This window comes from Patagioenas fasciata, chromosome 1, assembly GCF_037038585.1.
Source record: "Patagioenas fasciata isolate bPatFas1 chromosome 1, bPatFas1.hap1, whole genome shotgun sequence".
NCBI classification, from domain to species: domain Eukaryota; kingdom Metazoa; phylum Chordata; class Aves; order Columbiformes; family Columbidae; genus Patagioenas; species Patagioenas fasciata.
The window spans coordinates 96121245-96145069 of NC_092520.1; the positions used below are offsets into that span (position 1 = coordinate 96121245).

The window sequence follows — 23825 nt, forward strand, 5'->3', positions numbered from 1 at the left end:
AAAACTAAACTCCCTGAACAGCTACAGCATAAGCAGAAATCATCCCACTTGTACATCAATGTGTTATGCACATAAAGGCTAGGTTACGTGGGGTTTTATTCTATAAATTTATTCTGCATATAACACCTCCAATTCATTCAAGCTCCTTACCTTCTGTATAAAAGCTAAGTGGAATGTAAAACTAAAGAGAGCCTTACCTGTCAACAGTTTAGGCTCCAACATTGTTACACACATCACAGTTGTGTGCTGATTCTGGTCAACAGTTTTTCAGTTGCTTTCACAATTACAAAATACAGACAAATATAGAACACAATCTTTTATTAATAACAGATCACATTTGAACTTTGAAAAGAGTGAAATTAAAAGGTGTATTAAAACATACCCACTCTAAGCAATCTATTTTCTTCAGTAGAAAAAGTATACAACAGGTAGAAATACTATATACACAGTATATCAGTCTAGTCATCAGCCCCTCCAAACATTGTTTTGCAAATTGGTATAATGGTGTTAGAATATACCATCCGGTTACAGTCCAGTATGAATTTTAGCTTTTGACTTTCGCATTTAAGACAAAACACTGAGCACCTAGTTCAGATTACTGATCTCAGCATACATACAAGGTAGTAGTGTATATGAAAATACAAGTGTTAAGCTTTTACTTCTGCTTATGTATTTTTGGGATCCTGCCTTGTTAGTAAGTCTGCCTTATCAGTTTTGAGTACATGGAAATCTGTAATCAATGTCTCCATTAAACAGCGTACCTTCTCACACTGAAATGTGATTATCTATATCTTGAAGAGCTGTCTCCTTGCAGATTTGTGTGCTGTTTATTTTACACTGGAGGCTTTCAGCCCAAAATATAGATCACTGCAACAAACCAGGAATCTATGCTTTTCTTTTTTTCTTTTTTTTTTTGAGGAAAATAAAAAAAGCAGAATGTTAGTTCTTAAATTAGTTTGGCATATAAAAAAAAAAAAAAAGCGGGGCGGGGAGGGAAACCCACAAGCTGCATCCTTCTCTTACAACATCCTTGGGAAGGGAATGCCAATATACAGCCAGGGCAGGCACATGCAGAATGGCTGATACAGACCACAGCATGGCAGACTCCAGCTCTCAGCCTTACGTCTGGCCTTAGTTCACGTGTGCTCTCCCTCGCACACTCAAACACAAATAGCTTCTGCTGGTTGCACCTCAGTCTATCAGCTGACGTGGCTGATGTGCAGGTCACTGCACAACTAGAGTAGGCCTTCATGAGTCAAGCTCCAGCAGGCTTCTCACACCAGCTAGCAAGGTAGCAAGTTCTGTACCTTTTGCTTAAGTCTCACTCAACAACACAGCAACCGAGTTCTTACTGCTCTGCTGAGCGAGCTGTAGCAGGGTCTGACATGTGGGCCTTTGCATGTCAGCGTGTGCCCCATGCTTCAGAAGAACCTCAACTGTTTTTGTGTGCCCTCCTCGTGCAGCCAGATGAAGAGCTGTCAACCCTTCGCTGTCAGAAATATTGATATTTTCTGAACTGACAAGTTCTTCTACTACTTCTGAGTGCCCGTTTTCTGCAGCAAGATGTAACGCTGTCCTATTTAAAGGGCCTCTGACTAGAACATTGGCCCTTTCATCTATCAGCAACTTTGTGGTTGCTAAATGGCCACTGCGAGATGCCAAGTGCAGAGCAGTGTATCCTTCTGCTGTTGCTGCCTCAATGTCTGCACCATGTTTAAGGAGCAGCCTCGACGTGCTTGTGTGGCCAGTTTCAGCAGCTATGTGGAGAGCAGTCTGCAAGAGCACGTTCTGGATGTTGACATTGGACTCCAGGTCTATAAGAAGGCGAGCAACACGGTAATGTCCTCGTTGAGCAGCCAAGTGTAGCGAGGTCCTTCCATCCACGGTCTCCACATTCACATTGGCACCCTGTTGTTTGGCCAGAAGCTTTACAATGGGGAGATGACCTTGCCAGGCAGCATAGTGCAGTGGCACCCAGTCATCCTTTCCTTTGATGTTCACATTAACGCCTCTTCTCAGCAAGATCCGCACAATATTCTCTTGGCCATACTGACAGGCTATGTGGATGGGAGCTCTGCCTTCAAAATCTACCTCATTTAAGGATGCATTCTTATCAAGGAGCATTTTGGTGCTGAAATCATCCCCGTTTTGGGCAGCAAAGTGAAGAGCAGTCCACTGATCCTCATCTTTGGCATTAACATTGATTTTCCTAGCCATTATCAGCTCCACAATGCTTTTAAATTTCTTCTCAATGGCTATATGAAGAGGGGTGGATCCTTTCTTGTTGGTGAGGTTAGGGTTAGCATTGTACAGGAGAAGCCATTTGACACATTCTTCTTGACCAGCTTCAACAGCCAAGTGCAAAAGACTGGAGTTCCCATCTAAAACAATATCAACATCTTGAGGCTGAAGGATCTTCATTAGCTTGCTGGTATCTCCAGATAAAATGGCCTCTGTTAGCTTCCTCTTCTGTATGTCTGTAGTACCAATATCTAGATGGATATAAAGAAGATTTTTTTTATTACAAGGGTGGTAAAACACTGGCATAGGTTGCCCAGAGAGGTGGTAGATGCCCCATCCCTGGAAACACTCAAGGCCAGGCAGGACAGGGCTCTGAGCAACCTGATCTAGTTGAAGATGTCCCTGCTCATTGCAGGTGGGGTTGAACTAGACAAACATTAATAGTCCTTTCCAACTCAAACTATTCTATTGTTCTACACGAGAGGCTATTGCAGTTTTGATACCCAAACCTTACTTGCCCATGACTAACACATCTGGTCACTTCAGCAATGACTTGACTGCGAAGAAATCCTCCCTCCACATCCCCCACAGTAGTTTCAGAACAATTTCAGGTCAGATTTGGAGCCCCACTTACTCTTATTCTGTTTGTTGTGAAATGAAGAACAATAGGTTGCTGTGATTGATCTCTCTGCACTAAGCACTGTTTGCCTAATTGGGAAATAGATGCCCATTTTTTGCAGCACTAGATTGAAAAGGGAGGGGGATGTATGCAACAGCAGAGGTCTTTATTACAATGTTCATGGGGGGCTGCTGAGAAGGTGGCTTGAGACTTCTAAAAAAAAAAAAAAAAAACACAAACTCAGCTGACCTGACTGGACTTTGGCTTTAGTACCACTTCAAGCAGGACACTGGACTAGATGACCTCCCTTCCAATCAACCTTTACATGACTCGTTCTGTAATTGATTTGGTGAGAATTCAGGTCATTTCTTTTCAAAAGTAAATGAGATTTATTGTTTCTCATTAGATCATGTTTGGGAACCATCTCACTTTTTTGGGTTTTTTTGTTTGTTTTTTTTTTAAGAACTACCTCCAGTAAAGAAATTTGTAGTGCTGACAGCAAGAGAAAGCATTGGTAACGGTGATTTCCTGACCATTACCTGAATTCTCCCTTTCAAAGGAAAGTGAAAGGGAGCCTCTTGATGAAAAAGCTGAATCTACAGATGAAACTCCTGAAAGCCGCTTGTCACTGGAGGCAAGTTTGGACTCAGAAGAGCTGCGGCTGAGATCCTCAGGGCCTTCCATAGTCTGTGAAATCCCCGAATCCAGCTGGGATAACAACTCTGAGAGGCTGTAATCCTTAACTGATGGTAGAGCAGGCTCCTGTTTCGGCTGGGGTAATGCAGACATCACCTTCAAGAGAAGCACACAAGCATTTTACAAAGGCCTCTAAAGTAAACCAAGCATGAGGCCCTACAGAAAGAAACTGAGTTTTTTAGTTTGCAGGTAGCCTTTAAGCACTGTTGCTACTTAATGAAACATATGACTAAGGTCACTGAAAATTTTCAGATGCAGGAGAGTGGCTTTCATCAGTACCTACACAGTCACTAAAGCTGCATGGCTCTTCTGTCTACAGCATTTTTTAAGATCAGTCACACCCACATAGTTCCTGCCTTTATTTCCTAACTGTCCTGCTCTCCCTCAAAACTTAGTCCTGAGCTGGTCCATGCATCTGCCGTCACTTTTGCATTCTAATCCTTCACCAAGACCCGCTTCTATCAGGCAAGAAGGTGCTCAAAAGCAGCAAAGAGAAGGTTGCTTGGGAAGTTACAGGTCACAGAGTAACCTGTTCTTCACAAAACCTAGTGCACTTCAACTAGAGGCAGAAAGAGAAAATACCTCAGGCTGCTGCTCTGGGGAATTCTTGGTGTCCAAGTCCTGAGTTACCGTCTCTCTTGTTTCATCTTCTGGTTTTTCACAAAGGGCCTCTGTTTCTGAAGTGATTTCTTTGAAGAAAGCAAAAGAAGGTTTTGGGTTTTGTTTTAATAGCAAACTTTTCTGAGATGCCCTGCTGCCTTTCTCTATCATTAGAGCTTAACAGCTTTGAGATACTGTGGGAGAAAGACTTAAATCTTCACTATTCCATCTACCACCTCATCAGTAGGTACAAGGGTGTAGCAAAGCAAGAAGTGCATAGGGCTGACTGAAGAATTCATTTGCACATTCAGACCAGACTGACGTTACATGGTGGCTACGCTGCAGGACTGTGAAATGGGAACCAGTCTACTGCTGACAGACTTAGATATCAGCTTTTAAAAAGATGGGATCCCTTTTTCCTTCAGTCCCTGTATCTTGTCTCGTCAAGAGGAGAAGGAAGAGGCAAATCTCACCCATTAATGCTAAATGAATCTACCTGGAGATAGCGCTTGCTATATCCTTCTGCAAATTTGAATTCATAACAGGTGCTTTGGGCAAGTTCAGACCTTTCACCAGACTTGCCTTTTATTGGCAGAGACAGAACAAATTGTTTTGTTACAAGAAAGCAATTCAGTTTCTCAGCATACAACAGTAAATTTCAAGAACCAGGGTGTTTTATATGGTGAAAACCACACCAACTCCAGATGGGCATATGATACACACAATCAGAAATTAAGATGATTTCTGGCTAAATGTATTAACTGGTTCAGTACAGGTCTTATTCCTGATGTGTTTACATAACATGGCCATGGTCAGACTTGTCCCCAGATGATCCCTTCCTCCACAGATGAATAAGTGGCCTGTACTATTGTCTCTACCATACAACGTACTCTGTTTATTGTCACAGAGGTTCACAGCATTTACCCCAAGATTAACAGAGTCCTGAGCAATAACGTGACTCATAGAATAAATGGGCAGCCAAGTTACAAGGAAATCTTACCTTGAAATGTTGGCCGTTCACCAGGATCATCTTGCCAACATTTTTGCATCAGTTTGATCAAGTTATTACATGAATGAGGTCTAGATTTGGAAACAGCAGGTAGCTCTGGGCGGTGGCCTTTAACTACTTTTACCATAATATGTAAAATGTTGTTTTCCTCTGTAAAGCAAAAGCGCACAAGTTAAGATCTCCCAGCAAAAGGAATTATTTCTCTTTTGCCTAAGAGCATTAACAGTGTGTTAGGTGGAAACTTTGTTTTCATGCATTTTTTTCTACACTTCGAATGCTTTCTTTTAACAGGGAAGAAGTTAGTCTTATTCTCCCACAATAAAATCATCAATGCAGTAACATCTACTTCCCATGTATCAGTTGAAAACAATTGTCAGTGAGTGACTGTGTTCTTTTTGAACCCATAAAAGACTCAAACAGCTCCTTGCTGCATCTCTTTGGACATCCATATCTGCTGTAAGAAAACTGAACCCAGCGTTTATATAGACCAGGTACCTGAACTTTTCATAAAGGTGAAGGAAGAACACAAATCAAGCAGTGCAGTAATGTGGCTCTTGACTCTGAAGTCAACCATTGGGCTAAATGTGTTCTCTCACTCAGAGGAAAATTAATAGTACACTGGAATCTGTTCGAACATGTTTGCTATACATAGCCTAGTCACACACAGGAAAAGTCATAAAGAATAAATAGCTGCCTCTTGATCAGTACATTTACTGTGGGGTGGAACAAGGCTTATTCTCACAGACAGCTCTTTTTTTTTTTTTTTAAGAGCAAATCTGTACCCACAATCTACAAATAAACTACAGGACGTCTCTACACAGAAGTTGTTTCTGAAAACAGCGCAGTTGGCTGCCAGTTGGCTTTGCTCTGCGCTGTTCCTCCGTGGCCTCAAACACGCCAGATGTCTGCCCAGGCCACACACTCATCTGGATCTGTACAGCAAACTCCAGCAGAAGCAAAAAGGTGCAAACTAGGCCACCCTGCAGCAATATGGGTTCTTCTTTCACAACATAGGACAAAGAAGGACTTGCATTTGTGATCAGAATTTGAGAGCTTAGAAGTGTCTACCATGCAAGACTGTAGGTATTCAGAGGACATGCATGTAATCTGGGGCATATGGGGCAGGAAGCACGCTTATCAACAGGAGAAAGGAAAAAAATTCCAACACAAGACATCAAACTTACCTGCAAAAGGCTTCTTCTGTGTAAGAACTCCCCAAACCACAATGGAAAAGCTACAAATAAATGCAAAAAATTTATTTCTAGAAAAGCTTTTTAAACAAACAAACACTGCACAAAACAAAAAACTCCAAAACCTCACAGAAATATAAATTATTTTCCTAAGTTCTCTTTCCTTGTCCTTCACTTCTGCATCTAATTCAGCTGATGAACACAGACAGCAAGATGCAGCCATGAACCCTGATTTGAAAGTCTAGTTTTTGCAGGGAGGAACCTCAGGCAGCAAACACAGGCATTTGCTGGAGGCTGTTGAGTTTTTGGTAACATTTACCAACTACTTCATATCAACACTGACAAAATCAGAAAGCCTCAAAGTACTGCTGTAGATTTTATTTAATACTTCTACCCTGCAAGGTAACTAACTTTAAAGAAATACATTCCATTTAGAATATAATGTATTTTAACCTACAGCTATGATTTTCTATTCCTAATTACCTTACTATGAAAAAAGAACTAAAGACCTAGTGATGAAATCCACTGAAGATAACTAAGAATTTTGTCACAGACTTGAAAAGTAGGTCAGGATGTACCTTTTGATGGGGAAATTAAAGTTGGGCAGAGTGCCTCCCATGCCAGCTACTAACAAATGTTACTTTGACTTACATTCAAGACCCAGGAACAGCTGGAGTTTGTTAAAAGACCTCTACCCTATCAAAACTTTGCAAAAAGTAAAGCAAAAGTGACCCTTTGCAAGATGAGGCTCAAACTAGCTTGAGGGATTCCATGCTCTATTAGGTTTTATAACCAGAAAAAGAGGGTTCATTTTACAGTATTACTTAAAGCGCTTTTAAGTGTTTCCATAGTTAACTGACCTGTACACATCATGTTTGGTGTCAAAACACCTGTTTTTCTCTTTGATGCGCTCTGGAGGAAGGTATGCAATTGTGCCACATAAGCCGTCCATGCTGATGTCATGGGAATGGGACAAACCATTGCACTTTGCAAGTCCAAAGTCAGAAATCTGAAAAAAATGAAGGAGGAAGAGGGGAAGAGAAGTGCATGCTACCATTAGACTCTAGAGATGTTAACAAAAAATTTTCTGTGAAGAATAATAGATATAGCAGGATGACCCAACAAAATATAGCAAGCTGCTGTTCAGAAATACCAAGCTAAGGAAAACATCTCTGGAAACATTACGCTTTTCTTTATGGTTAAGCTAAAAAAAGACAAAAAAACCCACAAAACGCAAGCAGCTTTTTACAAGCGGCAACATGTTAGCCCATTACATAGCAAACACAACAGTCAAGACAATTTATTGTAATTTAAAACTAGTCAAACTTAGCTAGTGCGAACTACTTTAATGTAATTATTGGTCTTGCCACCCCCTCTGCATGCTACGTGTAAGTGTTCTGAGCACCTGTTTTCAGACCATGAGCTCTCCAATGAGTGCAAGAGAATTCCTCTTTCAGATATTGCCGTTACACTGACCATGCCAACAAGGACTAAGCCTGACACCAGAGGCACCCAGTGTTAAAAAGAACCCAAACCAAAACACACATATCAAAACCCCACACAGGGAATTCTTTTTGGCAACTAGGAGATACAGCAAGTTGGTGCAGTGACGCAGTGAACACAGCTGAAATGAACAAAACAAGTGACAGCAAGTTTATAAAAAGGAAAACACACCTCCACTTTAATTTGAAGTGTCAAACAAATATGCATTCATTTGCTCTCAAAGGCATACCAATCATCAAGCGAGGAGATAGACAAGGAATTTCCTTTGTCTTACTTATTTCCCACTGGTCAAAAATGTCTATTATGCTAAGTGGAAATTTCAAGAAAAGTCAAGTCTTTTTGGACCACTCAGCCCACTGACTTTTGTCTACATGTTAGATAAGATTTCTTCCTCCCTCCCCCGACTTTTACATTCTTTTTATCTAATAAATACTCAGGTTTTTCAATGACTCATTCCCCTTTTGATCTTCATAGCTTCTCCTTTGAGAAAGTTCTCCCTCAAAACAACAAGCATAATTAAAAAAAAAGCTTTTTTTTTTTCTTTTAATAGGCTCCAACTTTACACTTTCAGAAGTTTCTGTCTAAAGATACCACAAAGCTGGTCCTAACATGCATCCATTACTGGAAAGGGAGAAAACTACTGCCAGCTTCAGCCTCCTGGAGAACAGGCAGCTACAGAGACATCAGTCTTCGAATTCTCAGAATATCCCTTTGCCATAAAACAAACAATGCAACCCACACAGCTTCAGAAAGAGCTTCTCCCAGGGACAAAGAGCTCAACAGAGGCATTCTCAGGAACTAAGTCCTGTACCCTAGTACACAGGTATATCTAACCCATTGGCCATCTGTATTTTAAATCTGTAGGGTAATGTGCGAATGACTCAGGAAGGAGGAAGGATAAAAAAAAAGAAAAAAAAAAAGGAGGGAAAAAAGCAAAGTCATCTGGAAAAATAGCTTCTTGTGCTTGTAGGACTACACTTTCAGATGGAGGTCGCTGGCCTCCTCAGCAAGCCAGGCACTGGAGCCCAAGAAAGCAATAAGCAGTCAAGAAACCCAGGTTCGCCAGCCAGCTTACCCTGGGAAGAGCTGAATTGACCGCCCCAGGAAGCGCTGCATGAGTTTGGGGTGCTTAGTGCTTCAGGGGAGAACAAAAGCACAACCCCAACATCACACAAGCCCGTGGTGTCAGGTTAATAAACGAACTGACTGCTGCAAGCCTGAACAGACCCGACTTGGCGAAGCGCTGCTATCCTTTGATTAATGTGAAGCAGAGGCTTGTATACACCTCAAGAAATCATATGGTATGCAGGCATAATTAAAGTAATACGCCTTCCTCTTTGTCTAAACAATACCGGCTTTCCTACTGTGTAAGTTAAGAAATAAAGATGAAATACAGACAGCACAGTGACACTCCTGTGTTAAGAGCCACCAGCTACGTAGTGTACCCTCCCCCAGGCTAGCAAGAACTTTGCCTTGTGAACCAACTGTGAAGGACTAGCTTCTATACCAATTAATAGGAAATTCATTTGTAGAGGAGAGCTTCAATCATATCGAATTCTGCAGAAAGTACTGGAAATTGAAGAATAGTCATCTTCAAGGCTGTAACAAAATAGTAACATTCTGCAGACAGCTTTTGTGGCTTTTATTAATTCTTTTAGGGTAAATTTTCCACGCTGCATGGTGTATTTAGTCACGCAGTTTCTTAAATATCAGTGGGAACTGTGCAGTGGGTGGAAGACACAGCCATTTAATTTACCTATTTTGCCTTTAAATTGCTTGCCAGGTACCTCGTTCTGCAACAGCAGGCACCCATGCTGGTGAAGGTAGTGAAAGCAGAGCAACCCTCCCCACTTCTTCCTCCACATCCCTGCTAGCCCTTGCAGCCCACCCCGGGATCTGCCCTGCCCCGTGACCTGACAGAACCCCTAATCTCCCTCCTCACATCAGTTATGTCAGGTGGATCCCATCACGCTTCAAAAGCATGCCTAATATCAGCAGAGTTAAGAGGAGACACGGAGGCGACAGACTGCTTCATGCAAAACACGCGGTGAAGAGGTAGGAAGAAAAGAAAAAAAACATTGGCCAAAGCCCACACAGACAGTGGGATTGTTCGTGTTCAGACAGCTCGCCTGGGCTCTGCTCTTTAAAGGTCTGCATGAGAACAAACACGTGAGTAGCGACTGCAGAGGGGAGCTGTACGTGTTTTTCCTGCCCACTTCCCAGCAACACCTACTTCACTGAGAAATTTCAAGATCTGAAGATAATTTTTTTCTTTTTTTTTTTCAGTTTTGTTTGTTTTAAATTGAGTGTACTGTGCACACAGGCTTTTCTCTACTTCTGTCATACATGGACATTTCCATTCCAGTTTGTAAAAAACACTCACTTGCAAAGTTTTAGATGCTTTAAGTTTGTCGAGCTGGTTATGCTCACGTAAGTACAACAGTTACTAAAGTCAGCTACTCCCAAACACTGCAGGGATCTAGCTCCCAGGAACAAAATTGGTGCTTGGAAAGTGCTTTCACTGATGACTCCTGACAGGCCATCCTGAGGTGTGCATGTAGCTTCTGCTGCTGTATGTCATGTTTCTGCAAATACAACTCAAGAACACACTACAACAGACTGAGGGACAGAGTTCACAAAAATATTCTATTCATCAAATAGGTAACAAAGCCATCGGATTAATTTTTAATCTCTGCTGGCATATCTACTATTTATCTCTGTCCAAAGTCTCCATGCACCTGGATTTTGGGAAAACCACATTTGGGTTTTCACGTGTTGGGGGTGGGGGGGCTGATCTTATTTGTTTGTTTTTCTGGGGGTGGGGGAAAGGCTGGTTGTTTCAATTTTGTTCTTTAAGAAATGCTAGAAATTTTTAAGAGAATTACGTGAGTCACAGATTTGGACTACTAAAAATTAGGAATGAAAATTAACTCCAAGTGTAGGCACAACCAGCATCCGCACTTCAAACATATGTCTTCACTCCAGTGTTTACAAATATCCTTCAGTTAGCTACTAAAAGAGGTCTTTCTTAAACAGACTGTATTTCCATCTTTTTCCAACCTGACCTGAAACCTTAACTCCTCAAAACCTGTTTTTGGTGTGACATTTGAAATGCTCCCTGCAGAAGCAGCAGAAACCAAAGCCACTGTCGAATATCCGTTTCATCCGTAATAAATCTGCATTGCCATAACAGGGATCGTCTTGTTCCCTGCCCTGTGACACCACCAGTAGATCAATCAGAGAATTGATCAAGGTGAAAACCCGCTTTTTTGTTGGGATTAAAGAGCCACAGAACAACAGCCCTGCATGGAAACCTTGATCAGGGGGGTGGGAAACAGGGAGAATGGACACACAAGACAACAAAGCTTCTTCTCATTTCTAATGACAGGAGAGCATTTGCAGCTGATTAAGAGAAGTGACTGTGTTAACTACATCAGCTCGTCTAATAAAAAGAGACAACCCCTCCTTACCAGCCTGGTCTCTGGGTCTCTGATCCATACTTAATGACCGACTTTAAGAAGCTTTCTGATAAATGAATTTTCCGTATTATTAGGCTGCTTCTAACCCTACACTTCAGAAATGTTGCCACCCCTTCTTCTGCTGAACCAAACCAAGCTGAAGACCCCAGAGGCAACCTGTCCATCTTTAGTAGGATCACAAGCACAGCACAACACAGCAGCAAACCTCACTCTCTAAACTGGACCATCAGGAAAAATAAATAAATAAATAAGTTAATTAATTAATTAATAAAGTTAATACAGTGAGCTTAAAGTAGTGCACGTGTGAGACCAGTTCATCCCGATTCACATCCTTTAAAAGAAAAATCTGGGAGAGGAAAAAGAACTGGTGGGATATGTGTGTGTGTGTGTGTATATGACAAGCTGAGGAGCCACAAAAAACAAGCTGAATAAGACAAATAAGAACTCTCCCCAAATGTATTAAGTTGCAGGCTGACTTCTTTTTAAATATCTGAACAAAAACTAACACTCTTAACCATGAGATATTGAAGATAAGAAACCTGGGAAGCAGCAACTGAGTGAGCACATGGGCACGGCAGCTGGCAACAAATTAGGGTAGGGAGATCACTGTATTGCAGGGTGTATTCCCCTGCTGAGAGCCCTGCAGAGATCACACCGGCACAGGGAACAAGCAAACTAACAGCCCGAGAGGGAAGTGCTGGAATGTGGTGTTGCTTCCCCAGCAGCAGCTCCCCACAAGCGACTGCCACATCACAGGGAGCTGAGGGGAGACATCCAGAATGCACACGGAGGGCAGGAGAGCTGAAGAACAAGTTCATAAGATGTGGTCCAGTTAAGTAAAAACTAAATGTTAAAACCTAGATGTAAAGCGGCCCGTAAGTATCAGAAGGCTGCAGTTATTGAATGCTAGAGAATGGGGCAGGGAGGATCTTGTTGATACAAACAGAAGCAACAGCTGGAAGTTAAAGAAAACAAAGAAATTCTGATCCTGGCTAGCAAAGATCGTGCAGGTATGGAATAACCCTCCCAAGGAGACCATACTGCTTAAGGCAGCCAAGATGGAGCAGGACACAGAGAGGAAGGGATCTCCCAGCTGAGGCTCCTGTCAGTACCAAGCTCTACCATGGCTTGCAAGTGAGGAGGCATGCAGGTACGTAGCCTCCGAAAGACAGCAAAGCCTTATCTGGAGTCACACGTATTACATACATGCATTTAAGAATCACCAAGGACTCCTCCAATATGCCTTTGAAAAAACTAATATCTCTCTCTATCCCTGCTCAGGCTAATCCCATCCTCTTAATTATCCTCCCAAGAACAAAATTCAGCACACGCTTATGTAACACACATGAGACGGCTTTATGATACAGAGGCACCCACTTGATGATAAGCTCTGTACAACACTGCTGCATTAGTCATCAGCCTCACTTGGGGATTTTACAGTAAGTGGTGTGCTCGTAAAAGAAGGGCGTGTTTCCATATAACTAACCAGCAATATGGCACAGAAGCATTTCTAATGCACTTGACTGGAAGACTGGCTGTTTCCTGGCTCAAGGGCAAACAGTTTATAAAAGTTCTCCCTAACTGCAAACTCTTTTTCTTTTGCAGTCTGCAACATCTCTTCACTCACCTTAGAATTCTATTAGGGACAGGTCACCTACTAAATTAACACTAACATTTAAAAAGTAAAAACACTTCAATCAGCAGCTCCATTAGCCTTCCAGCAAGAAAGTGTACATTAAATCAAGCTGCAGGGTCTGAAATTTAATTACAAGTTTCACATCACACAAAAAGAAGGTTTGGGGCCACATTTTTAAAGTGAAAGCACCTCACAGAATATGTACATCTCTTATTTTGCATATAGGTTCCTATGTCTGCTTTGATGCTTGGAGGAGTTTCCAAGATACCTGCAGATGCAAAAGACTGTTGGCTGGAAAAAGGTTTGGGTTAGACCAGTCTTTTCTGAACTTAATGGAAATGTCCAGAAGACCTTCATGTGTTTCACAACCAGAGTGAGTAGCAACAGCTTAGGGATGTCAACAATGACCTCACCAGAAACATTTTTTTGTACATTTTGCACTTTGCCCCCTTGTGTTCCATCACCACCCAGATACAGGCTATGCAGTAAGCAGAATATCAGGCAGCATTTCAACCACCTGAAACAGTGAGAAAAATACCACCTCCTTATTTTGGCTTGTAGATGAGTCAAGAATTAGGAATTTAAGCAGTTATGCAAGCAAGCACAAACTTTAGGTAAATAAATACTTAGCTAAGGCCTCTCAGCACCAATGTGTGAGAATATACTTTCAACAGTTCAGATCCTGATGTTATGGTCATAATACCATAGACTGCCTGTAGATGCCTCCTATTCCGGAAAGAAAATCCTTCTAAGAAGTAAAGCACCAAGATGCCTAGTAAAAAGCTGAGACTGTCACAGGTGTGATTTCATTAGAGGCACCTGCTTCTTATGGATCCAACCCTCTCATGACTTCAGAAGAGGTGTTTTAATTTCATTAAAACTTCATTTTTAGAGTGATCCAGGCCAAAGGTATTTGACCAGTTTGAGGGGGACAGGAAAATGGAGGAGATGGATGATGGCAGTAATTAAAATCTATGACTAGTTGTACTGAGTTACCAGCCAGCCAGCATGATTAATCCTGCAGTTCGAAGGTGAAGAGTTTGGCCACTGATTAAAACAAAAAAAAAGAAAAAAACAAAAAAGAAAAAAAAAGAAAAAAAAAAGAAAAGAAGGAAAAGTATGTATTTCAGTTTCTTTCTTCTCCAGAAGGAAGGATCAGAAAGCAAGCACAACTTCATTAGTCCAGCTGTCAAAACAGAATGTCCAAAGGGAAGGCCAACAAGTTTTGCTAGTTTATCCTGGAAATGGGTAACAAAAAGAATTTCGTGCTGATACAGCCACAAAAATTGCCTTAAGTGACGTCTGGTATGCATAAGGAGTCAGGACAGAGATACTTCTTCATTGTATATGCTCTGAGCAAATGAAAGAAAAAAATTAGTTGCCTCCAGGAAGGCTTCTCTGGACTTCAGCTGTAAATGAGATTTGGGTATTTAGGGAAGCATACAAAGCCAGAAGGACCTAAACAGAACCAGGTTAGCACTGGGAGCTGTGGAATTGGCACAGATGATTTAGAGGTTCACATCACTTTTCTCTCCCTGTTCTCATCTGCATCATGACCCTACTGCAAGGAAATTTATAGCAGGACCCATTAGGTCTCAAACCCAGAGTTCACCGCACTAGCACCCGTCTAAAATTTCAGGAGAGTTCTCACAAGCTCCCTAACTCCACCTCTATTTACGTACCAAAATGGTGCATAAATCAGGTAGACAAGTTTGGGGATTGGAGTGATTGGGCTGCTGGGCATTTTTCTAATTCAAAAGGAACGCTGCTGGTTTCTCTCAGGCCTTTGAGCTTTGCAGGAGCCATACAGGAATATCCAAAAGTGGGTCCCTGGTAGGGAGTGCCCAATGCATACCTTGACATGGTAGTGGGCATCAAGTAGGATGTTTGCAGGCTTGAGGTCCAGGTGGAGCAGTGGAGGGGACATGCAGTGCAGGAAGTTCATACCCACGGCTGTCTCGTGGATGATTCGGAAGCGCAGTTCCCAGGGCAGAGGTTCAGAAGCCAGAAGCTTCTCCAGAGACCCCGTTTCCATGTATTCCATGACCAAGCCAACAGGCTCCTTACAGATGCCATAAACAGGGAGGATGTAGCGAAACTTTGCCATTTCCATCTTCCTAGCTTCTTCCAATAATTCCATGCGCTCCCTGGGTAGAAGAGAACAGATGGTGAAGGACAGAGTAACTGTTTCTCCCCCCACCCAGATATGCACAAAATGTTTCCTCTGAAGCTGAACACCACATTTCACGCTCCTTGCTTTCACTACTACGCTACACCTCACCAGCCTGTACTCCAGTCAGTTTTCCACATTTACTAACTTTGTTTTCTGCTTCTAATGGTGGGCAGCTCACAGCTGCTGAACCACAGACAAGTTGTATACTTCCAACACTGCAAAAATCCCTAGCATAAAGCCCGTCTCCCCACTTTGATGTTTATGCTGTGCTGTTCAGACTGAGGACGATACATGTAGTGCCCAGATTTACCACCACTGCAACTCCTTGGGCTAAAGTCATTAACTTTTTGTGAGTCATAAGACTGCGTTAATTAGGAGCGAGCACAGACAGCATCGCTTCAGCGGCCCCACTGCACAGGCTGCCAACATGCAGATCCAGGCCTGGGGAGAGGAACCCCTGACACCTACCATTTAGGGGAACAATCTTCTCACTGTAGCTGGGGAGACACAGCAAAAGCCTCCTTGTCTTCAAAACTCAACCTTGGCAACTCCAGTGCTCACTTAGCTCCAGCAGATGCTGAAAATTCTCGCCATGCCATTTTTGGTGATGTAACAGGCTCAGCACCTGCACATGTAATGAGCATCCCTGGGTTGTTTACAGGTCACTTTAGCCTGGCCCTGCAGAGCACCAAGTGTTACTCAGCCCAAGCTGCAGCCTCCCAGGCCAAGACCCTTAATTTCCACACCTCGTGCACGGCCAACTTGCCGGGAGGTCAAGTTCAAAAGAGGAAACAGAGGTCCTGTCCCCAGGCCAACTGTGCCCCCATAGAGGAGCCACATGCGATGGGTGACAAAAATTTCAGTCTATCAAAAGCTGCGTTATCAGTGACAATGGGCAGTAGCCAGAGCAGCTTTGGGCCACCGGTACTGATGCATTACTGTTGCTTCCACCCACCAGTTCACAACTGAGTACACAGGGAGGTCACATAGATAATATTCCCTGAACAATCCCTCTTTTATTACACTTCGGCTCTTGTAATCTCCCTAAGGCACGTACACTATTTAATGGAGAACAGTACCTGAAGTAATAGGACAAAGCTTTAACACAGACCCCTAGTAAAGAAAGAAAAAAGACACATTGCTTTGACATGCTCCTGCCGCACCCAAGCATTTTGAGACAACCAGCTCTCCTGGAAGACATCAGGGTTTACATACAAAGCTCAGCAAGCCACATTCACAGCAGCCACAACAACTGACAGAAGAAAGGTGCCGACACAACTCTGCAAGGGAGAAAGCTCCGTCTTGCCTGCCCTCTTCGCCAGACCCCAACAGCTCTGGAAAACACCTGGGGACTGATCCTGATCCGGTCACAGTTTGTGGCCTGTGCCACTAACAAATTATACTGTCTCACACCACTATCTGCTCAAACATTCCTTTAAGAACAGAAAAAAAAAAAAAAAAATCTGACACCATCTAGAAGCACTCTCATGTTTCTTAAAAGAGAAACACCCAGTCCAACCTTAATACTGTTAAGTCTTCCCTTCCCTTCCCCAATGCCTGGGTGACACAGAGGACAACACACACTGCACACACTGAAGCTCAGCCTGCAAGGGACCCTCAGTGCTCCCACGTGGGAGTGATTTCAGCACTTGACATGTAGCCCTTAGACCAAACATTAGGACACTCCCATGACCCCATCCACCCCCCCCCCCCACTGCTTCGCCTGCAGTGGGAAGCACAGAGCTGATATTCACCCAGACAAGGCAGGAAACGCCTTCTGCTGCCTGCTCCTCGCTGGCTGTAGCAGCCTACAATAACACCACGCAGTTCACATTTCACGCTAGGGGTAAGTCTAGCCTAGCAAGAAGAGGCAGACCTATCTCAGAGGCAAGATCAGGCTGAAAAAAAAAAGTTTAAGAGGGACATACACATTGGGAGTTTAAAAAAAAAGGAAAAAATATAAGAGAAATCTTTTCTCTCTATTAACCATGTTGGCTCCTGCTGCTCTCTACAGCAACTTTCTTGTGAAATAATTGCCTTTGTAGACAAGTACCCAGTTTGCTCTTTGGCACGCTGGAAGGGAGCGCCTATGAATAACACAACCAACTCCTTGCCCCCAAGCCACATGCATAGCCAGCATAATTCACCAGGCCTCAGCAGGCTGAGCTCTGGAGTCAGGGATGTAAAATACCTGTCTGAGCCCTCCAAGGCAAGGCAAGAACCCAGCAACAGCTAAAGCCTAACAAGAACCACTAGAATCCAAGGGACAGAGTTCCCAGGCTAACGACAGCCTCAGAAAGCATTACCAATATCACAGAGATCGGCTGCTCAAAATGGGGCATTTTGCCTACAAAGAGAGAACTTCCAATTTAAAAAAGAAAAAAAAATAGCTCCCGTTCTGTTCAGACCAAACCCAGTTAGTTGAGTGAATTAACTGGCTAAGTAACAGGCAAGTGCCCTTTATCTAATTTGCCTGTTTAAATAAAACCTCCATACAACAATTGCCACCTTTAGCATCTTCCCATACCCAGGGTGTTCAAAAGTGAATCAGCCAATGATGTGGCTTAGCCCGGGAAATACGTGAGTTTTCAAATACAGGTCCTTGTCACTTTCAGAAAACAGAAACAGAAAAGAGACAAAAGAAATGAAAAGAGACAAAATACAACTCAGTCATCAGCCAAGTGCTGGAGTGCAACTTGTATTAATTGCATTAACACAAACAGATCGTTTAACTAAGATTTCTTCCATCAGGCAAAGATGAAAGATCTTTCCTTTCCCTTTTCTCTTAGTGCAAGGTGCTACCGGGGCCCATCAGAGTCTTAGTTGTTCTCATCGCACCCATCACTTCAATACACAAATGCCAATGCCGCAAGGAAGGATGCTGTAGGTATCCTTCAAGTTCATATTTAACAGATCAAAGTATGGGACGGGGTGGATTATAATGCTCAGTTACTCCTAGTGCTTAGAAATCATCCTGCACTGTCACCAAGAAACACTCCACTCCAAGGTGGAGGAGAAGAAAAAGCTCCTTACGAGGTTTCTCGAGTCAAGAGGCATGAGACAAGCCTCTGTTACAATGGATTTTCTTATTTAATACCTATACAATTAAAGAGTCAGAGTTATCTTCTCTAAGCACCTTGGCTCTATTCCCGTCCCCCCTCCAGTAATTTATCTCAACATTAGGATAATAAAAACTAAAATAAGAAAAATAAAAAGCTTGCACATAAGACAGCTGAGCTCATGTAAATGACAGGATGCATACCCTTTCACCTGTTATAGTATTAGAAGGCAGGGAACACACACATCAAGAGAGTATTAACTGGGTTCACTGCTAAATAGCATCTCTCTCAGAGAAGAAGTCAATGACAGATCAGACATTTTCAAAGCAATCAGAAGTACTGCATGAATGGGGGACCTCTCACAACTCCGAAACAGCTGTCTGCTTCTGCTCAAAGCCAGACCCCAAACGGAGAGGGCTGCACTCTCTGGATTCTCCTGGAGAGACAAGGGACTTAGTCCTGCCCACCACCTCACCCCCCAGGGACGAGAGCCCAACCCTTGTACCACAAACCCTGCCACAAGAACAGCAAGAATTACAACTATATGACATTTGCATGCACCCAATCTTTATGCCCTAAAGATAACACCGTGTTATAAAAATTCAACTTCAAAATCACAAGGCAGCGCTTGCAGTTTTATATTCCCCCACCACTACCATCACATTTCCCTAATGGAGTCTGAGGCAGAGCAGTTAAAATTGCTCCAGAGAAACTCAAGAAGCCCTGAAAACCTGCAATGAGGCCATTTGTGTGAACCACCTCCAGACACAGAGCAGCCAGGGTTCTCCCAGCCCAGGGGAGAACCACTCCTGCACAGCCATACTTCTTTCCAGTGCAGAATGCAAGTTACCTCTTTACAAACTGCTGGCAGTGAAGATGTGGTCCACCTAAATACAACACCCCATACTTTTTTCAGAGACTCTTGCATCTGCATCAATGCATAAATACAGCTTTAATGACCTTCACACTGCTGATCCTTAGAGAGGAACATGAATGAGAGAGGAATAGAAAAACCACTGCATGGTCAGGACAGAATATGTTGGGGGGGAGAAACACAAAAAACACAAACAAACAAACACATCAAAAAACAAAACAAAAAAAACCCAACCCTTCTTTCAGGTTAGCACAGATCTCAGCCTTGCTGACAGGTCTTTGCTGCACAGCCGTGGTGCGAGAGGACTGCAGGTTAACCCAGACAGCTAGGCTCACCTTTACTCTTTAAGGAGCACCAGGTGAGTATTAAGTTGTGCCTACACATCCAGAGACCACCAGAACAGATGTTCATTCACCTTCATCACCTAAATGAATGCAGCATCTGCTAAAAGCAAGGCATTTCTAAAATCTCCTGGATTTCTAAATTCTACTCCATTCCTAAATCCAGGTCCTGCAGAGGGAGGTACTTGCATGGCTTTGCTCATTTTCTATGTTCCAATCAAGAAGGCAGACCTTTCCACCTCCACATGCTGTAGTCGCTTCCACGGGCTAACACCTCCAGAAAAGAGCCCTCTCTGGGAACCGTTACATCCTTCATACTCCTTAAAGTCTGCAGGTTCTGTTCAGCTATGAGAAATCCACAAAAGCTTCCAGGTTATCCTCTGAGCTCACTGTCCTTCTTCTCCAGACCATATCTCCATTCTGGCCAACAGCGGTAAAGAGAAAAGACTTTGCGCCCTCCACAGCAAGTCCTGGGGGAGAGGCTCCTCCACCTTTCTGGTTCACACTCTCTTTTCTTCAGGCTTACACTGAAATTTCCCATCTCAGGAACATCTTGAGTCACATGCGGGAAATGTGATCTCAGGAGACAGAAAGTGGGAGTAAATAAGGTGTTAGGAATGGAATTTGGCTCAATCGCCTGAGAGGTCTTAGGCTTCAAGGGAAAAAGACTTCTGGCTGCACATTCAGTTTTTCTTCTGCTTGAGGCCACTTGGCTCTATGCTGTGATAATTGCCAAGGGAATTACTTCGAATCTCTTACTGTCTGCAGAAACACAGTAAGAGAGACTACAGAGTATTACCACCACTGAGCCATTACAAACAGGGTTTTAATGTGGTACCATGTAAATAAATAAAAAAAAGCACCTGTGTTTTTCAGTTAATGTTTCGAATACCGCCGATTGTTCTCCTAACTTTGCTGCTTCACAGGACTAAAAAAAATGGCTAGTCAAGTTAACCTCCTGGATTAACAATCTAATTATACAGGCTTGTTTCAACCTGTGAACTACAGAGGAAGTGTTTTATTTTGTCTGTGCCTACCACCCCACCCCACCATTTAACTGGCACAACTATCTTAGAAAAGTTTTGGGTGAAAAGTTTCTTTGGGGATCAGGGATGCAGCGTCACCAGCTACCGAAAGGTGCTTAATAGAGCAACCTAGAACCAAAGGAGAAGCATATATAAATCCATCTTAGCCTTGATTTCACAGGAACAGCCTTTTTAATGGCCAGGGACCCTCCAGCTTACAATTAATGCTCCCCATAGGCATCCAAAGCACAAATTCTGCAGCAAAATGAATTAATGTTTCAAAGATTGGACTGTTAAAATTAACCAGGAGCTGCAGAACTCCCACACCCTCAAAGTTCCCAAATTCTAAATGTGTTTTTTGTTTATGGGATTGCATATTCATATGGTCTCCCCAGTATCTGCACACCTCATAGCTACTGAGGGACAGGTGGTTCTCTCTTAACATACAGATTTAGTAGCAACTCTCAAAAGCAATTGTTCAAATTACAATAGGTGGCAGCATCCTTCATCTCTGACTGTAAATCAATTTTGGAGTAAATTTCTGATTTGTTCTTCAAGTGAAAAGTATAACAAAAGTTCTAGCTTATTTTAAAGAGATGCTTTAATTTCAACTGCAAGATTAGTCAGCTACAATACAAGTTTGATTAGAACCCAATGAGCATCATGTCTGATATCTACTTCAAAGTTTTAATGGTAGGAGGGCTTGCAGGTTAATCCAATAAAACACCCTGTGCAATTTTGAGGTCTTTTCCATTTTACTCACAGGTAGCAGTTACCCTATACATAAAATCTCCCTCTCCCCTTTTAAGCAAGAAACATTTTAATCTTATTTACTATGCTATACAAGCCATGCCTATGGCAAAGTCAGCAATTCAGACAGTGGGCAAGACTCTACCCTAGTCATCTTGCAGGAGATGAGCTTACAAATGTTTTCAGTCTTGGGCCAATTTTTCCCCTCCTCCTGTAGGAACTGCAACAAGGGAAACCTTTTGTGATCGAACCAACCCACATCTCAAAAAATGAACTGCAGAATCAGCTTATAAATTGGCAGAGGTCCCAGAGATCAAGGAGGAGCTGGAAAAGCTCCATGAATCGGTCTTGGCCATGTTCCCCCCCTTCCATGCAGACACCAACCTACCGGGAAATCACTACCATCCCTCAAAACAGAAAGATGTTTCCAAAGATGCATAGATCGTTGTTTCCAAAGATCTGATAGCCTTCCTTTTCTAGGAAAGGAGAGCCGCACTCGATAGGCCCCCATCACACGCAGACCAAGCAAGAACAGTGTAGCTGACCATCTTCCACTATGGGCCTCAGCTAGTCACAGTGGGCAAGTAAGCTGGAGGGGATTCTGCCCATGTGGTGTCTTTACCTGCAATACAATACAGCTCCACACTGGATTACCTAGCGAGGATTCATCCTGGTCAGACATGGAGAAGCAATGGCCCTGAAGTAATGCTAGAGAACATATTTCCCAACACGTCTCCTTTCAGCACCCACTCCCGAAAGACAGCACAGCCCATACCCCAACACCCCCACACTGGGCCCGCTGCTCACCCCACCAGCATCTACCACACAGGGGTCACAATAAATGCATCTGCAAATGCAAGCCAAAGGGCTGACTTTTCTCAAGGTAGGGAGCTGACTGGAGTGAGACGCAACAGGCCTGAGAAACCCCTGGATTCCAATCGGCATTCCCGCACCTCCTGCACTTCCCATTCAGGACTGCCTTCAATGACCTTTGGAGCTGCAGCAGGCGTAAATGCTTCAGCACAAGCCAATACATGCACGACCAGGGCAGGGCAAAATACTTTCCGAATGGCTCCAAGGAAATAGGCAAGAGCTACACTGCAGCCGTGCGGTAGCTTTTTCCAAACTGCTACAAGTGGCAAAGCAACAGAGCTTATTCTTTAAGCAAAGCCAGACCCATTATGTATGAATTAACTAAAGGTGTCAGTCCGGGCTTTGCTTAAGTGTGGCAAAGGCCACGTTTGACTAGGAAATATTTAATTGCGCAGCTCTCTTCGCTGTGTTTAGTCAGACCTTCATACCCGTTGTTGCTGTTGGTAAACACGGCTGAGATGGGCTGCAGCTACAGCTCTTCAGCTGTGTCGTCGTGGGGCTGAGTTGCTTTGGTTTGTTCAAGTACATTTCCCAAGATCTGGGCTATATCGCTTGGTTTGTTTCCTAGGCAGGGCTGGAGAGGGGGAGCCCTCAGTCGCCCCGAGGCTCCCCAGCTGTGCGAGCCTCGAGGCGACTGAGGGCTTCGGGGTGCCTGGAGAGGGTCGCTGCTGCGGGTAGAGTCGCTTTCCCCCCGTTCCCTCCCTCCCCATCACTTCTTACTTCTCATCCACATGGAGGCTGGGCGAACACTTGATGGCGAGCCACGTCTTCCAGTGGAGGTGGCGCACCTTGTACACCTGCCCGAACCCCCCCGAGCCGATCTTCTCCCAGCTGCCGAATTCGCTCTCCTCGAAGGTTTTCAGCAATCCCATGGTCCACGGGGAACCGCTCTCCCGTGCCATCCTGCTGCTGCGGCTGCTCCTCGGCCGCCGCCCGGCACCGCGGTGCGCAGCGCCGCCGCCACCGCCCGTCCAGGTGAGTCAGGTGTGACGGGGGCGAGGGAGGGCGAACGGGGGGTGGCGTCACTTCCTGGGCCGGGCCCTCCCCCTTGTCTCGGTCCCGTCCCGTCCCGTCCCGTCACCACCGCCGCGGGGAGCTGAGCGCTACGGGCGCGATCGGGGGGCGGTTGTGGTTCGGTGCCAGTTGCCGGTACCCGGGTCCCGCTCCCAGGCGTAGCGCTCTCCTTGGCCCCTCGAAGGCGGCCAGAATGTCCCCAGGGCCCGAGCGACGCTTGGTGTCCGGCTCCTGCTTCTGCTGACACCTACAAAGGACAGATCCCCACCCTCGGGTGGGCTCTCCGGCGGCCCCTCTTCTCAGCCCGGAGAGCTGGGGCAGGTCCCGGGTGGCAGCAGCCCCGAAGGCCGGCAGTGGGGGTGCAGCACGCGTGTCCTAAAGCTCCTGGGGCCAAAGCGATGGGCCAGGAGGGGAGCGCTGCGTGCGCTGTCGAGCTGTGACTATTAAGCTATTAAATAAAGTGGAGGGAAGCACCAGCAGCTGCATTCCTTCTTTTTTTTTTCCTAGGCAGGAGACTCAGCGGGCTGTGTCCCTCTGGCAAAGGAGCACAAACTCTTCATCCGTGCATCCTGCTCGGGTCTGAGAGGCTCAGGCCAGCCTGCTCATGGTAACAGAGGCCAGAGTCTGCCCAGGGACACTCCAAAGGAGTTTTAGGCTCTGGGAAACTGTACTGCCAAGAACTGATGTCCCTGGGAGTAGGAGCTTTGATGATCCCAGCGGCAGATTTCAGTGTCTAAATCTTC

General features: G+C 44.2%; 1 protein-coding gene across 1 annotated transcript; it reads right to left on the reverse strand.

The window, feature by feature from the left end:
- Positions 1–301: 301 nt before the first annotated feature.
- On the reverse strand, positions 302–23488 carry RIPK4 (receptor interacting serine/threonine kinase 4). Its single transcript, XM_065843925.2, has 8 exons — positions 22789–23488; positions 14829–15120; positions 7216–7364; positions 6350–6399; positions 5157–5315; positions 4139–4245; positions 3400–3652; positions 302–2492 (listed from the first exon to the last, which is right to left on the reverse strand). The coding sequence occupies exons 1-8, from the start codon at positions 22968–22970 to the stop codon at positions 1315–1317; spliced, it is 2370 nt and encodes a 789-aa protein (XP_065699997.1). The 5' UTR covers positions 22971–23488; the 3' UTR covers positions 302–1314.
- Positions 23489–23825: the final 337 nt, after the last annotated feature.

Excerpts from the sequence above, each read along its gene's own strand:
- RIPK4 (XM_065843925.2), bottom strand. The coding sequence starts at position 22,970 with ATGGCACGGGAGAGCGGTTCCCCGTGGACCATGGGATTGCTGAAAACC. Across the intron at positions 15,121-22,788 it reads AGCCTCCATGTGGATGAGAA|GGAGCGCATGGAATTATTGG; the intron begins GTAAGAAGTGAT and ends TCTTCTACCCAG. Across the intron at positions 6,400-7,215 it reads ACCAAACATGATGTGTACAG|CTTTTCCATTGTGGTTTGGG; the intron begins GTCAGTTAACTA and ends ATTTATTTGTAG.